The following is a 12194-nucleotide window of genomic DNA, read 5'->3' as shown; positions in this document are numbered from 1 at the left end:
GTATGCGCTTGTCAGCAGACAGCCCTCAAAGGGTTCCGAATTGTCGTGCGTTTCTTTTGGTGATGAGGGTTGAGAAGAGACACGCGAATGAGTAAGGGCATCAAGTTTGCGGCTTGCACGAGTATAAAAGTATTAGGGTTGGTGGATTCAATTTTGAACTGTAACGTTCCCGGCTTTTAGTGCATTGCGTGAACTGAATTATTAAGTTCCTTTGTTTAAGAGACGATTCGTGCGATGAGGCCTTCGTTAGATGATTAGCTTCTCTTATTGATTTGGAGCTTTAGAAGCTACCGAATGTTGAGCAATAGTAACGAAATATCATTCAGTTAATGGAATGAATCTAGTTTCAGTATGCTGCTTGAAAATTGCAATACGGTGTCGAAATTTTTACATACGCTAGTACGCTCTAACAGTATTTTTCAACAAACACGAATTAGCGTGACCTATGTGCGCCTTATCACGCAATATGATTTTACCTCTGTGAATAGTATAAAAATGCTAGTTTGCTACGAGTTCCTCACTTTAAATATACTTCTGCTTCTTGTTTGAATATATTTTCCATCATGCATTGCTCAAAAAAGAATATTCTCTTTCTTGCGCTGTTCGTTATCTTACAACTTGCTCACGCATTTCAACAAACGAACGTAACAGACGTACAAAATGTAAGTTATTCGAAATTTTTAAGCATAATATAATATTATTATTAATATTAATACAGAAAACGTTTCTCTTTAGGTCACCATTCACAGAAGCAAACGAATGCTGGGCGATGCCAAAGATCCCGTTATGGTACGTTTCAAACAGAATTTTCTCGCAGGACTCCTGACAAGCCTAACAGCTATTACATGCAATTATGTATCTGAACCAGATGGTAATAATCATTTTAATACCTATACGTGTGATGTATAAGGCTATCGAGCGAAAAAAGTAACATGAATGAGTGAAATTAATGCGTTCAATTTGTCTAATTGTTCCTGTTGCTTTTTTTCGTGTAAAAGCTTATACTGTTTACTGTCTGAAACGTCTTGCCTCGGATAGTTTTAAAAAATTATATGAACTAAAATTTTCAGTGAAAACTTGTACAATTAATGTAAAAACGCTGAAATACAACCACGCGCTTCTAATTGAGCCATTCGATCGTACCCAATTTCGCTACCCCGATGAAAATGGTTTCATCCATATGGCCCACGGAGACCCCATATTCTTAACTTGCCCAGGAGAAAACAACAAATTAGAGGTAGCACCGCTTCGACAATTCATGATGGCCACGTGTGTTTGCGGGCAAATATTCGCACCTGAATTTGGACTGCCGACAGATTTCAGTGCGTTTACTTGTGAACGACCCCCTGAAAGCGCAATCGTCTTCAAAGGAAATTACGCACGCGAGGGCGTTCTTAGTAAATACGAAGTTGGATTCTACACAGAAAACGAGTACTTCTTAAAACTCATGGATATTGATTACGACAATCTGGCAACATCGACCACGTATGTGAAGTCGATGATTTCTAAATGGATTGCTGGTAGCCAGAAAACACCTAAGAACAGGCGATTCGACCAAACTTACTGCTGTGGAACTCTAACTATAGATATGGATAACGCTTACAATATTGACACTCAGTATAATAGTTTTAAAAATCAAATGACGTGCACCGGAGATGAGAACTGCAAATTTTTCGACAAATCCACTGGTAAGCTATTCTTTTTATTCGAATGTCATTGATCATGTGAAAACTAATATTCATGTTTTCCTAGGCATCTTTTTCAATCGTGGTCATCTGACACCGAAGTCCACCTTCGTTTACACCGCTGCCGGTGTCGCCACGTTTCGTTACGTGAACACAGCACCTCAATATAAGCCTGTTAACGATGGCAATTGGGCTCGTATGGAAGAACACATTGTGGAATTGGCAGCCAATCTTAAGAAAGACCTTGTAACAATCACTGGAGTTTTAAGTATCTTACAACTGATCGATACAGCGGATTCCAACATTGTGAAATTTATACACCTTTATAAAACGGATGAACTGAGGGCTATGCAAGTGCCGCTATACTTCTATAAGCTTGTACATGATCCCCTTAGCAACAGAGGGATAGTCTACGTGACTGTGAATAATCCATTCATAAATTATGAAGAGGTAAGCGACTATCACATTTGCGCTGAGCCCATGTTTCAGATACCTGGGGGTAGAGTACCGGCAAAATGGAAGCCTAAATCTGTAGGCAAGGGATACAGTTACATTTGCAAGGTTTCCGATTTTCTGGCACATAATATTGTAAATTTCGATGTTACCGAATTTCAAAATGTGAATGAATTACTTTATGAAAGCAAACCCAACAGCGATAGAGCGTCTAACGAGGTTGAAAATCACACTACGGAATCGCATCCACCACAAAGAGACGAATTAAAATGATGTATAGGCGCATTAATGTAACCAAATTAAAATACAAATTACATTACTTTAGCATGCAAAGTAATCGCAATCATTGACACCCCAGTGGCTATCGGTTTTCTTACCTTATCCTAGTCCACGAATGCTTTTGACCGCATTAATCAAAATTCTCTCTGATCCACAGTTAACTAAAACCTCCTCTATACCAAGCTAAAACCGATCGAACAAAAAAGTAGATGAGTATGGAAACAAAGCTTCGTCCCCGCAGTATGGCGTCGATGAAAGCAAAAAATCGAAAACCGGCCGGTATAAATAAAAGCCGGGCTGGCGGCACGCGCGCTAGACAGAACAAATCAAGTCTCGACTCAGGCGAAACAGGCGAATTCGATGCAGTAGCAGCAGAGGCTCGCCGCACATACGCGCGTTCCGGGCGCGATACGTCAACGTCACGCGGCGCACTTTTCACTTCCGGCAAAGCGCAACCAGAGCTTTTGTCCCGGCGCTGTGCTTTTCGCGCTCTTTTATTCTTGGCTATTTAAAAAAAAACACGCCGCGACGATAGTTCGGCCCTCTGCTGCTGCTGCTGCAGCCTTCCCAGTGTTATTTTCCTTACTCTCCGTTTCATGCTTCGTGTACTATCGAGCTTGTTGCGGCCAGAAAAGTCGACACCCTGCTAGCGGTCGATTTCGCTCGCGGAAATTTTATTAATAAAATCGGCAGCAGCAGCGAGAATAATTTTCATCCCTCGAATCGAGTTACCGGCGCTCGAGTGAGCTTTCCGAAATTAGCCGGGCGAACTCTCGCTCCTATTTTTGACGCGAACTATATAGCTTCCTTGCAGCGCGCGGAATATTCCACTCGAACGCGCCGGTCCGTCCATCCGTTTTATTAAAGATTCACTGGCCCGTCGATATTCGCGCGCGTCTAATTGAAACCCGCTCGCCTGTGCTCCCGCGGCCAGTCTAAATTCGTACATCCGCGCGCGGTAATCCGCAGCGCGTTTAACTCGTCGTCGCTGATCTAGTCGGCGGATTGAAAGAATCGACGCTGAAATCCGCGAACCAACAAACAGCCTCTAGTTTTTCTCTCACACGCCTCGAACAAAGCGACGCCGTGCGGATAACACTTCAAAGAACTCGTGTGGGGTAAACAAACAGAGAGAGAAAGAGAGAGAGAGAGAGAGAGAGAGAGAGAGAGAGAGAGAGAGAGAGAGAGAGAGGCTCAGAGAAAGAACCGTCGCGCGCTAAACGTCTCTGCCGGATCCGGAGCGAAAACAATTACAGAGCGGCGCGCGCGCCGTAAAACGAAACTCCTGCAATCGCTTGGAACAGAGGGCCGCGCGCAGTGTATAGCATTGCTCCCGAATGCACAATAAAGCGCTTTATGCATAAGCCGCGCGGGCGCGAGCTCCACTAGTACCGTTTACATTCTGGATACGGTTAAATTGGTTATGAGGCGAAGCAGAAAGTTCCTATCGTCGTAATTATAAGTAGGTATTGTACGGAGGGAAGCTGCGGCTGCATATTGAGACTGGATACACTCGGGTGTGTACAGGAGAACCGGAAGGTCGGCTGTGTAATTATCCTCCGACGCCCTTAAGGGATCAGCGGGATGAGCCTGTTTATTGGTGGGATTTCGCGACTTTCTTTTTTTTCCTTTCCCGTAAGCTCCCGTTACGACGAGCGTTAGGACTCCGGAACTATCTGGTAGGACCGCAGGAATGATCCTGGCCAATAATTGGATTTTTTATCTTAGACGAGATTCTCTTGTTTGTCTTGCGAGTTTACTGGGCAAACACAGAATCACCGAAAATACAGAACACAGGCGCTCGACTATTTCCTTAATCAAATCTTCGGTCGAAAATGGAGTATCATCGTTCTTATCGAAACTCAACCTTCACTCTTGATATCCCAGAAAAGCCATCCCTTTCAGCGAAAAATCCTCGTCTCCAGAGAAGAAGGACACCCCCTGGCGCTCTTGGACAAAAAGACAGAAGGACCCCCGAAACATGGCGTAATGAGAATAGCTGCACGGAATTATCAAAGGCACGCGCTCCATTTGGCATGCGCGCGTCGCCAGTTCCCTAAATAAAACGCCGAGCGTTCGTGCACGAAAAGGACGGTCCAGCGACTTTCGAGCCGTTTCTCTCTGGGTATCGCCCTCCCCGATAACTCGATTACGCGAGAGCGACATCTGTCCCGGTTCTGCTATGTGTACGTGCGTGTGTGGGTCGTCAAACGGGGGCTCGAAGGCAAAAGTTTCCGAGCGATGGCGCAGCGTCGGGCTGTATTATATGTATAAGCTGCTTTTGTGCTGCAGCGTTGTGTCGGTGACTGCGAGGATTTCGGGGATCTGAGAACGTTTGCGCCGATTATCGCCGGGCTAAGTGGCTAGTCGAGTGATAATTTAATTAAGGCCCGGATAGAGGGTATCGGGCTGTTAGAAATCGTTCGTTTGACGGCTTTATCGGGATTTGTCTGATCTGGTCGTTTTGTGTTGTCTGAGATATATCGCGATGGGGGAAAACTGCTGGGGTTGACGAACAAGTGTTTACATTTTTTTTCTATTTCGATGTAAACCGGATGAAGTTCAGCTCGACGTAAAGCTTATTTACAATTTTAATGCGGCTAAACGTTACTCAGCGGTGAGGTGTATTTGCTCGAGCTACCGTCTAACTATCCGTTTTCCTTTTGCCTATTAATTTCGCTCGAATGATCGAAATCAAAGCAGACTCGGGCCGAAAAGATCCACTTTGACTACCAAATTAGCCGCGGCAATCGCATTAATGCGCAGAGGAGAACAATTTTCAAAAATACTTGCCAAAATTTCCAAACAGCTGCACTTCCAACTTCGCCTCCAAAGCACGCCCCCGCTGTGGAACTTCAACGCCGCAATATATCCCGGCGCGCGAACTATAATACTGGCCCCTATACGCTGGCTGCATCTGCAGCCCTGATAATAGATATTAGATTCCCAGCATAGAGTAACTTGAAATTCGTATAAAACGAGGGAATGGCATTCGTAAATTAGAAAACGGAGCGGAGATAGCGTTAGGTGCTGGAAGCTCGTGCGGGGCCAGAAAACTGCAATTTAGATAAGGGAAATTATCGCGAGATAGTGCCGATAAAATTTAAATGGACCTCGCCCTCGTATACGGGGGACGACGAGTTTCGGGGGATCTCTCGACAAATTTGCTAGGGAATTGAAGGCGAAATCGTGACCGAGAATTTAGGATGAAAGGACTTAATCCGACGCTGCGCTGTCTGTACTGATGTGCAGTGAACGATTCGTGCGAGGAGTCACTACGAGTTTTCCCTTTTCTCTCCGAGTGTAAAACGGCGATAACAGTCGACCGAAGACTTGTACTTGTGGGGTGGATTAGGTATTGCTCGTGGTAACAATTCCAAATTGAAAAATTATCGATAAACTGAATATGCAAATCCATAACAACGCAACCACCCCAAACAAAGTCTCCTCACGTCTTATTGGGCTTCGCGCAGGTGTTCAACTGCATAGCACCTGGGCTTACCCGCACGCGCGTAGCACTGCAGCGAAGGCAGACTATAAGCAGGAGTGATCAGCGAACTGTACGCGGCGGCGTGTCGCGCGATCCCCTCGTCGCTCGGCGCGTGTAATTCGGCGACTACATTTGAATATCCTGAATATATTAATTAAAGCGCCTATATCAATACAGCGCGAACCGAAATTTATACCGTCTCTCTGGCCTGCCGTGACGGGCACTTCCTTTTTCGGGGGAGAAATAGAGAGACGGATGTTTGTCGTTTGAATGGCAAATGTGAATTTAATTGCGATAATGGGAGCAGAGGTGATTTTCGTTTTTCTAGTAGTGTATACTTTTCGGGTGAGTTATCGCCGCTGATCGTCGTGTCGCGTGCATTTTTTCACGCATCAGCATTGTTTTAGAAGAAACGCGCGAACAATAGGATTATTATAATGACGACAATGGCTGGCGCAAAAATCGCACGCATTGTTTGAAATCTCAGCACACACGAAGTGCATACACTGCAATTATAAGAATCCAGCTCTCACTCGACTGATGATAATAATAATCTCGCTCGGCGAAAGGAATCCCTGCACAATGCGTACCGGCGTGCGACTTCGGCAAAACTCGACGCCTCTTGGCGCAGCCCCTTAAAATCCCTTTTATATTCCGAGCCGCGCGCACATGCCGCGCAAACACGAACGATTTCATTCCTACCTCTCGGCTCGCAGTTTGCTCATCCGAGGCTGACATTGCAGCGAAAGCCGAACGTCGGCCGCGCATCCTAATTCGGGCTTATCCCCTGCGAACTCTCTCTGGTACATAAAACGGAGCGAGCCTCGCGGGAGTGTGACGTTGGGCGGCTAGTGACGTAGTCGCAGGGGGATATGCTGCCTTTCAATCTTGGATCTCGCGTGGATATGTGGGTTACGCGATGCGAGGTATTTTCGAGACGTATTCGTTGAACGGTATTCGCGAGACGGGTTGTGGAATGCAGGATTTCGGTTTTAGACGCGTGCGGAGAGTTGAAGGGGTGCGAAGTGGAAATAACGCGATTGCCGGGACTCTTTCGGGTGTTTTCGGTTATAAAGGATAAATTTCGTTATAGCGAATCGAGTTTGAGAGCCGAATAATCGATTATTCCGAATTCGAAATAATTGGATTTGAAGATACACTCGAAAATTCGATGAAATTAAATTCAAGAGTGATTTGATTGAATCCATCCAGAGAATTCGAAACGAGTTAAATAAATCAAATGCTTCTCAACTCCCTGAAGTAAAACACATCACGTATACTATATTCGTAGCAACAGCCAGGAGTACCCGCGACGTACACAGAGAGCCCCCCGAGTCGTTTAGTGTCCAGGAAATTGATCATTTCCAAAAAGTACGCCCTCATTTGGTCGACACGACCCTCCTCGAAAAAAAAACGAACTGCTGCAACGCGAGAGATGACGCAAGCCGAGGGGAGGAGAGCAAAACGGCGCGGCGCTGCATGAAACGGGATACAGGCTCGAGGCTGTCTGCGGTGTCGTTATGAATGTGTTTCGCGGTGACTTCGATCGGCCAAACGACCCTTACCCTTCTTTCTCTTCTCGTGCATATATTTACGAGGACCTGCACTGCAGAGTATGTATTCCTTTGATCTTGAGCAGCACTGAGTTTCTATACAGTAGCTCTTTCGAGAGTTATTATCGCAATTAGTCCTGACGTGTAAGTCCTAAAACGAATTTGGAATGCACGATATCGATTTTTGCAAACCAAGTTTAATTAAAGACACTATCCGCCGGAAATTTCGGCAATAATGACGGCTCCGCGAATAATTACGAAGTTTAAATGACATACACGCTGATGGCAGAGACGTACACGCGAGAGAGAGAAGCTCAAAATAATCCCCTCCACAAATAGAAAATTGCAGAAACGCGAGCGCGAATGTGAACAACGTAATGAAGAGCGACGCGAGGTTGTTATTAAGGTTTGTTAGGGAGAGCAAGAGAAGAAGAGTTTCTTGCTTGCCACGCGCGCGCCCGAGTTATACATATATATACATGAGCTGCTGCTGCTAGTGGGAGTCAAGAGAGAGAGAGAGAGAGAGAGAGAGAGAGAGAGAGAGAGAGAGAGAGAGAGAGAGAGAGAGAGAGAGAAGTGTAAGTACTGAAATTGCTCGGTCCCGCAAACGCTCCTGCGCCTACGAGACACGGCTCGAGTCTCTCTCTCTCGAGCACTTTTATATAACAATTGTTCGTTGCCGTCGTCTTTTCATCAAAGTTGCGACGACGACAGCGACAATGCGCGAGAGCTGCGTAAACAAACAATGCGGATTACAATAATAGGATTTGCATGGAAATTTGTTGGTTTATTAATTATTCATCAGTCGCGAGAAGAGACGATCCTAAGTACTTCGCTATTTGAAATTTAATCCCTCATTCCTCGAGGGAAGATACGCGTATAATTTACTACCTAATAATGCACTCTCTTGTTCGTAGAATTGAAGAATGTTCTCTCATGCAGATGGGGTTGCAACATCGGATTTTCCCTCCCATCTGTTCCCCGATAATGAACTTCCCAACATCATGCCCGCATCCGTCATCCCCCGCAAAAAACTCCCCTTCCCCCGTCCAATCCTTCCAACCGTTCATAATCGACAGGAAGCAGCGCGTCAGCCGGCAAAAAAAGCAAAACCAACTCACAAAAAAAAACACACACGCGCGCGCGCCCCTTGTTTGGGTTATGAGGCAATGTACATTCGAAACCTTTTAATTCCTCCATAATAAGGCTGCAGAGCAGCGACGAGACGTGATGACCCCGACGTCGGGGGGCGAATCATTAAAGTCCCTTGCGGTACGCCGATGCATAAGTGACGCGAGAGGTTCAGAGCCGGCGAAGCAAATGAAGAGGACTCCTGCACTCTCGGGCTAAATTAATCGAGTTAGAATCGTGTCCCGCAAATGGACTTCCGATGTTGAACTAATATCTCGGCCGACGATCGAAAGAAGCTTGTTCTTTGAAATCTGTCGTTTTAATTAGACTAGCCGCGAGTGAAATTTCACATACGCGTAACCGAATTCACCTGCCGAGAAGTCCGCTCATTAAATTACGCGTATTTGCGAAAATCTCGTCTGACGCGCCGCCTCGCTTTTGTTCTCGTGCCCGTACTATGTCACTCTTATTCAGCCTTTTTCCAGCTCTCTCGGATTTTCCTCCACTGCAGCAGTCTCCGCTCAAAGGAAAATATAGGCCAGTGCGCTAGACGCCAGTCGCGTCTGCAAACACATTGAGAGGGAGGGAGAAGGGAAGGGTGACATTTTCGGAGCGAAACTTTTTCAATCTATGCCGAATCCGGAATTTTATTTCGAGCCTAATTGGTTCGCGCGCTTTTCGGAAATCGCCGAGGCGTTGGGCAGTTTATCGGTGAAACTTTAATGAATCGAAAGCCGGAAATCCAGCGCGATTCGGGGCCGAGTTTCGTTCCGTTCTCTTGCGCGAGGACGCTGCAAGTTTCGATCGAGCCGAGGCTCTTTCACACGCGCGACTGTCCCGCGCTGAAAAGCCTTCGAAAATTGAATGTCATCCTTTCATCCTGCAAAACGATGTCTTCTCAATCTATCCTTTCAAGATCGTCTCTACTGCATCCACTTCAGTGGTATACACACTACTCTCAGGCAGAAGTATCTTTTAATCATTTTCGTATACGATACAGCGGCTCAAATTAGACTCGACGTCGGTTCAGCGCATTCGTACCTACACAAGCTTCACCAAAGGCAAGCAGCTGCGTGCCTCGACGTCGGCCTTCTATGCAAAAACAAACCAAGCATAAGAGCTGCCGGTGCAGACTTCAAACGGAATTCATCGGACACACGATTTCGTATTCAACGCGCTCGCGAATCAAACCTTCGGACATTTGATCAAATCTCTTCGCTCCCACCCGGCGAATGAGCTCGTTCGTTTTTATGAATCCCTGTGCGCTAGTGGCTTCGTTGTTTTGCCGCGAGCGAGCGAGTTTTTCCAAGGGAGACACCTAATTGCCGACTCGAGCTTGCCGCTATGGAGTTAAAGGGAATTTTAAGCGCGGACACTTTTTTGCTGTGCTGTGTAGTCGCGTATGCCTTTTTTACGATAATTGCGCGAGAGATTCTTCGGGCTGTATTATGGCGAGGAAATTAAAGTTCCGCTCCACTTTAGCATCGGGATCTTGCCTTTACTATATGTATAGGAAGATGAATAAAATGTTGCATTTTACGCGCAGCAGAGGTGCACTTTGCGCGCGAGTGAATCGGCGTCCTGTGTCCCACTTTCGCGATTTATCCGTCGAACGCATCTTATCTCATAGTTATACGGCATGCGGAGAAACATTCGATTTTAATAAATACTACTGCAAAACATAGATAAAATATGCACACGGAAAAATCCATACTTCATCTCCGCGCGCGCGAAGCGTCGCTCGCTTCGTTTAAAAAATTAATTCGCGCGCGTATAACGGATACGCGGCTTCTGCAAATAGAACCTAACGCGTCTATAAATAAACTTAAACCAAGCACACCCCGCCAACGACTCTCGTAAAACAAAACCGAGCTTCGAGCCCCTCGTACACCTGAATTATGAAGCAGCGTATATACCCACATACACACAGAGAGCGGCGAGCTAGAAAACAGTTAAAATCGCGTCATCCCGGATATATCAGGCAAAGCGACGGGTTCGGTCATTGTTCCGGTGCGGAGGGTCCAAAACTGCTCCCGATAACCATTTATCGCGCGCCGCTCTGTATACATACACCGCCGCGCGCGCGACTCTTTTTCAAGCCCACGTGGTGCAGGAGAGCGGCGCTGTTTGAGCCGTTTGAGGTCTCTCTCGCGGCGTGCTAGCGCGATCCGGCTCGTTGCGCCGATTTTATAAGCGTGTTTCGGCCCTCGTCCATTCGGGGAATAATTTATATTGCAATGGGGGCAGTCGCTTTGTTATCGGGCCAGAGAGAGAGAGAGAGAGAGAGAGAGAGAGAGAGAGAGAGAGAGAGAGAGAGACGAATGGGCTTTGTTGGTCCGCACCGCGCGAGTCGATCGTGATTGACGGGAATTGATATGTGCCTTTGTTGTGTGCGTCACGGGGGAGCTTTGGTTATGCGCATTACAAATACTTTCTCGCTTGAATATGCATGAGTGCGTGTGCAGGTGAGAGAAAAAAAAACACGCGGTAATACGAGCAGCTCTCATCCATTCCGTCAAAATAATCATCGCGAAACTCGAACTTGTTAGGCGAAAGCCGAGACTCGAGGCAGGCGTGTAAAAACATCGCGCGAAACAAAAGAAGACTCACCAGACCGCAGTGCAGACGAAGCTTCTACTCGCCCCTCGAGCAGCTTCTCTCTTCGTTGCCTTCCAAGACTCAGAACAGAGCAGCGGGGATGGTGGAGCGGTGTATAGCAGCGCGTGTCGTTATATTGTAACAATACGGTATACGAAGGGCACACCTCACACAGTAGCCGACTTAATATATATGTATCACTTCACAACTGCGCCGCTGGCGATCGGCTCTCCAGTCATAATAGCAGTTCGAATGCGGCGCACGCGCGCACCACTCGTGCACGCGACTGTCTCTCTATCCTCTCTCCCTTGATCTCTCTCTCTCTCTCTCTCTCTCTCTCTCTCTCTCTCTCTCTCTCTCTCTCTCTCTCTCTCTCTGTACTTATATATCGCTGTATACGCCGAATCAAAATACCGGAGCGGCTCTCTTCCTCTCAAGGTCGACAGTGGCTCGGGGTCTGCATCTATGAGTTCCAGCTGGCGTCGTTGTCAGCGAACGACAACACGTGACGGCGACAGGCGGCAATGAGGAGGAACGTGAGATTGTTTTATAGCGACGACGCGGGGGCGGCTCGGAAGCAAGCACCGAGCGCAAGGCCTGTTCGGGGTGGACTGAGGGAGCGACTGACGTGCCGCGAGACCTAACCTTACCGAGCGGCGCAGTTGCGCAACCCTCCCGACTCGCGGAAATGCGCACGCGCTGCTCTATCTCTCGGGGATGCCATATACTGTGCAGATCTGCATGTATATATTCGGTGCATGTGTGACGCGACGGTCTGCTGCTGCAGCGGGCGCGCGTAAATTATTCCGACGAAATTTTAAAGCAAGCAACAGAGAGAGAGAGAGAGAGAGAGAGAGAGCGAGAGAGAGAGAGAGAGTGAGAGAGAGAGGAGCGGAGATATCGCACGGAAAATATAGCGGCAAATTTCGTTACGCCGTGCTGCGGTGATGAGAAAAAAAACGTATACTCGTCGTTTTTTTTTCCAGCGGAGAGCGTAATTGAGAT

At 47.0% G+C, this 12194-nt stretch overlaps 2 protein-coding genes across 5 annotated transcripts in view; one reads left to right on the top strand and one right to left on the bottom strand.

The window, feature by feature from the left end:
• LOC100115398 (follistatin-related protein 5) overlaps positions 1-11820 on the bottom strand; it is a 156077-nt gene extending 144257 nt beyond the window's left edge. For 2 of the 4 annotated variants that reach the window (XM_031927797.2, XM_016983315.3), the window contains exon 1: positions 11202-11820. The gene's annotated coding sequence lies outside the window, so the exon portion shown is untranslated. The remainder of the gene's footprint in view (positions 1-11201) is intronic. The other 2 variants (XM_031927799.2, XM_031927798.2) reach the window with 2 other exon arrangements.
• Positions 520-2471, top strand: LOC100115013 (endonuclease-like venom protein). The gene is made up of 4 exons (NM_001161615.1): positions 520-662; positions 736-871; positions 1071-1688; positions 1753-2471. The coding sequence occupies exons 1-4, from the start codon at positions 564-566 to the stop codon at positions 2409-2411; spliced, it is 1512 nt and encodes a 503-aa protein (NP_001155087.1). The 5' UTR covers positions 520-563; the 3' UTR covers positions 2412-2471.
• Positions 11821-12194: the final 374 nt, after the last annotated feature.

The sequence above is a fragment of the Nasonia vitripennis genome, chromosome 3 (assembly GCF_009193385.2).
Source record: "Nasonia vitripennis strain AsymCx chromosome 3, Nvit_psr_1.1, whole genome shotgun sequence".
Lineage (NCBI taxonomy): Eukaryota > Metazoa > Arthropoda > Insecta > Hymenoptera > Pteromalidae > Nasonia > Nasonia vitripennis.
Note: the sequence above shows the minus strand (reverse complement) of the source record. Positions and strands in the feature narration are given on the sequence as shown.

Coding starts and splice junctions, on each gene's coding strand:
- LOC100115013 (NM_001161615.1), top strand. CDS start 564: ATGCATTGCTCAAAAAAGAATATTCTCTTTCTTGCGCTGTTCGTTATC. Junction 663..735: donor ACGTAACAGACGTACAAAAT/GTAAGTTATTCG, acceptor GTTTCTCTTTAG/GTCACCATTCACAGAAGCAA. Junction 1,689..1,752: donor ATTTTTCGACAAATCCACTG/GTAAGCTATTCT, acceptor ATGTTTTCCTAG/GCATCTTTTTCAATCGTGGT.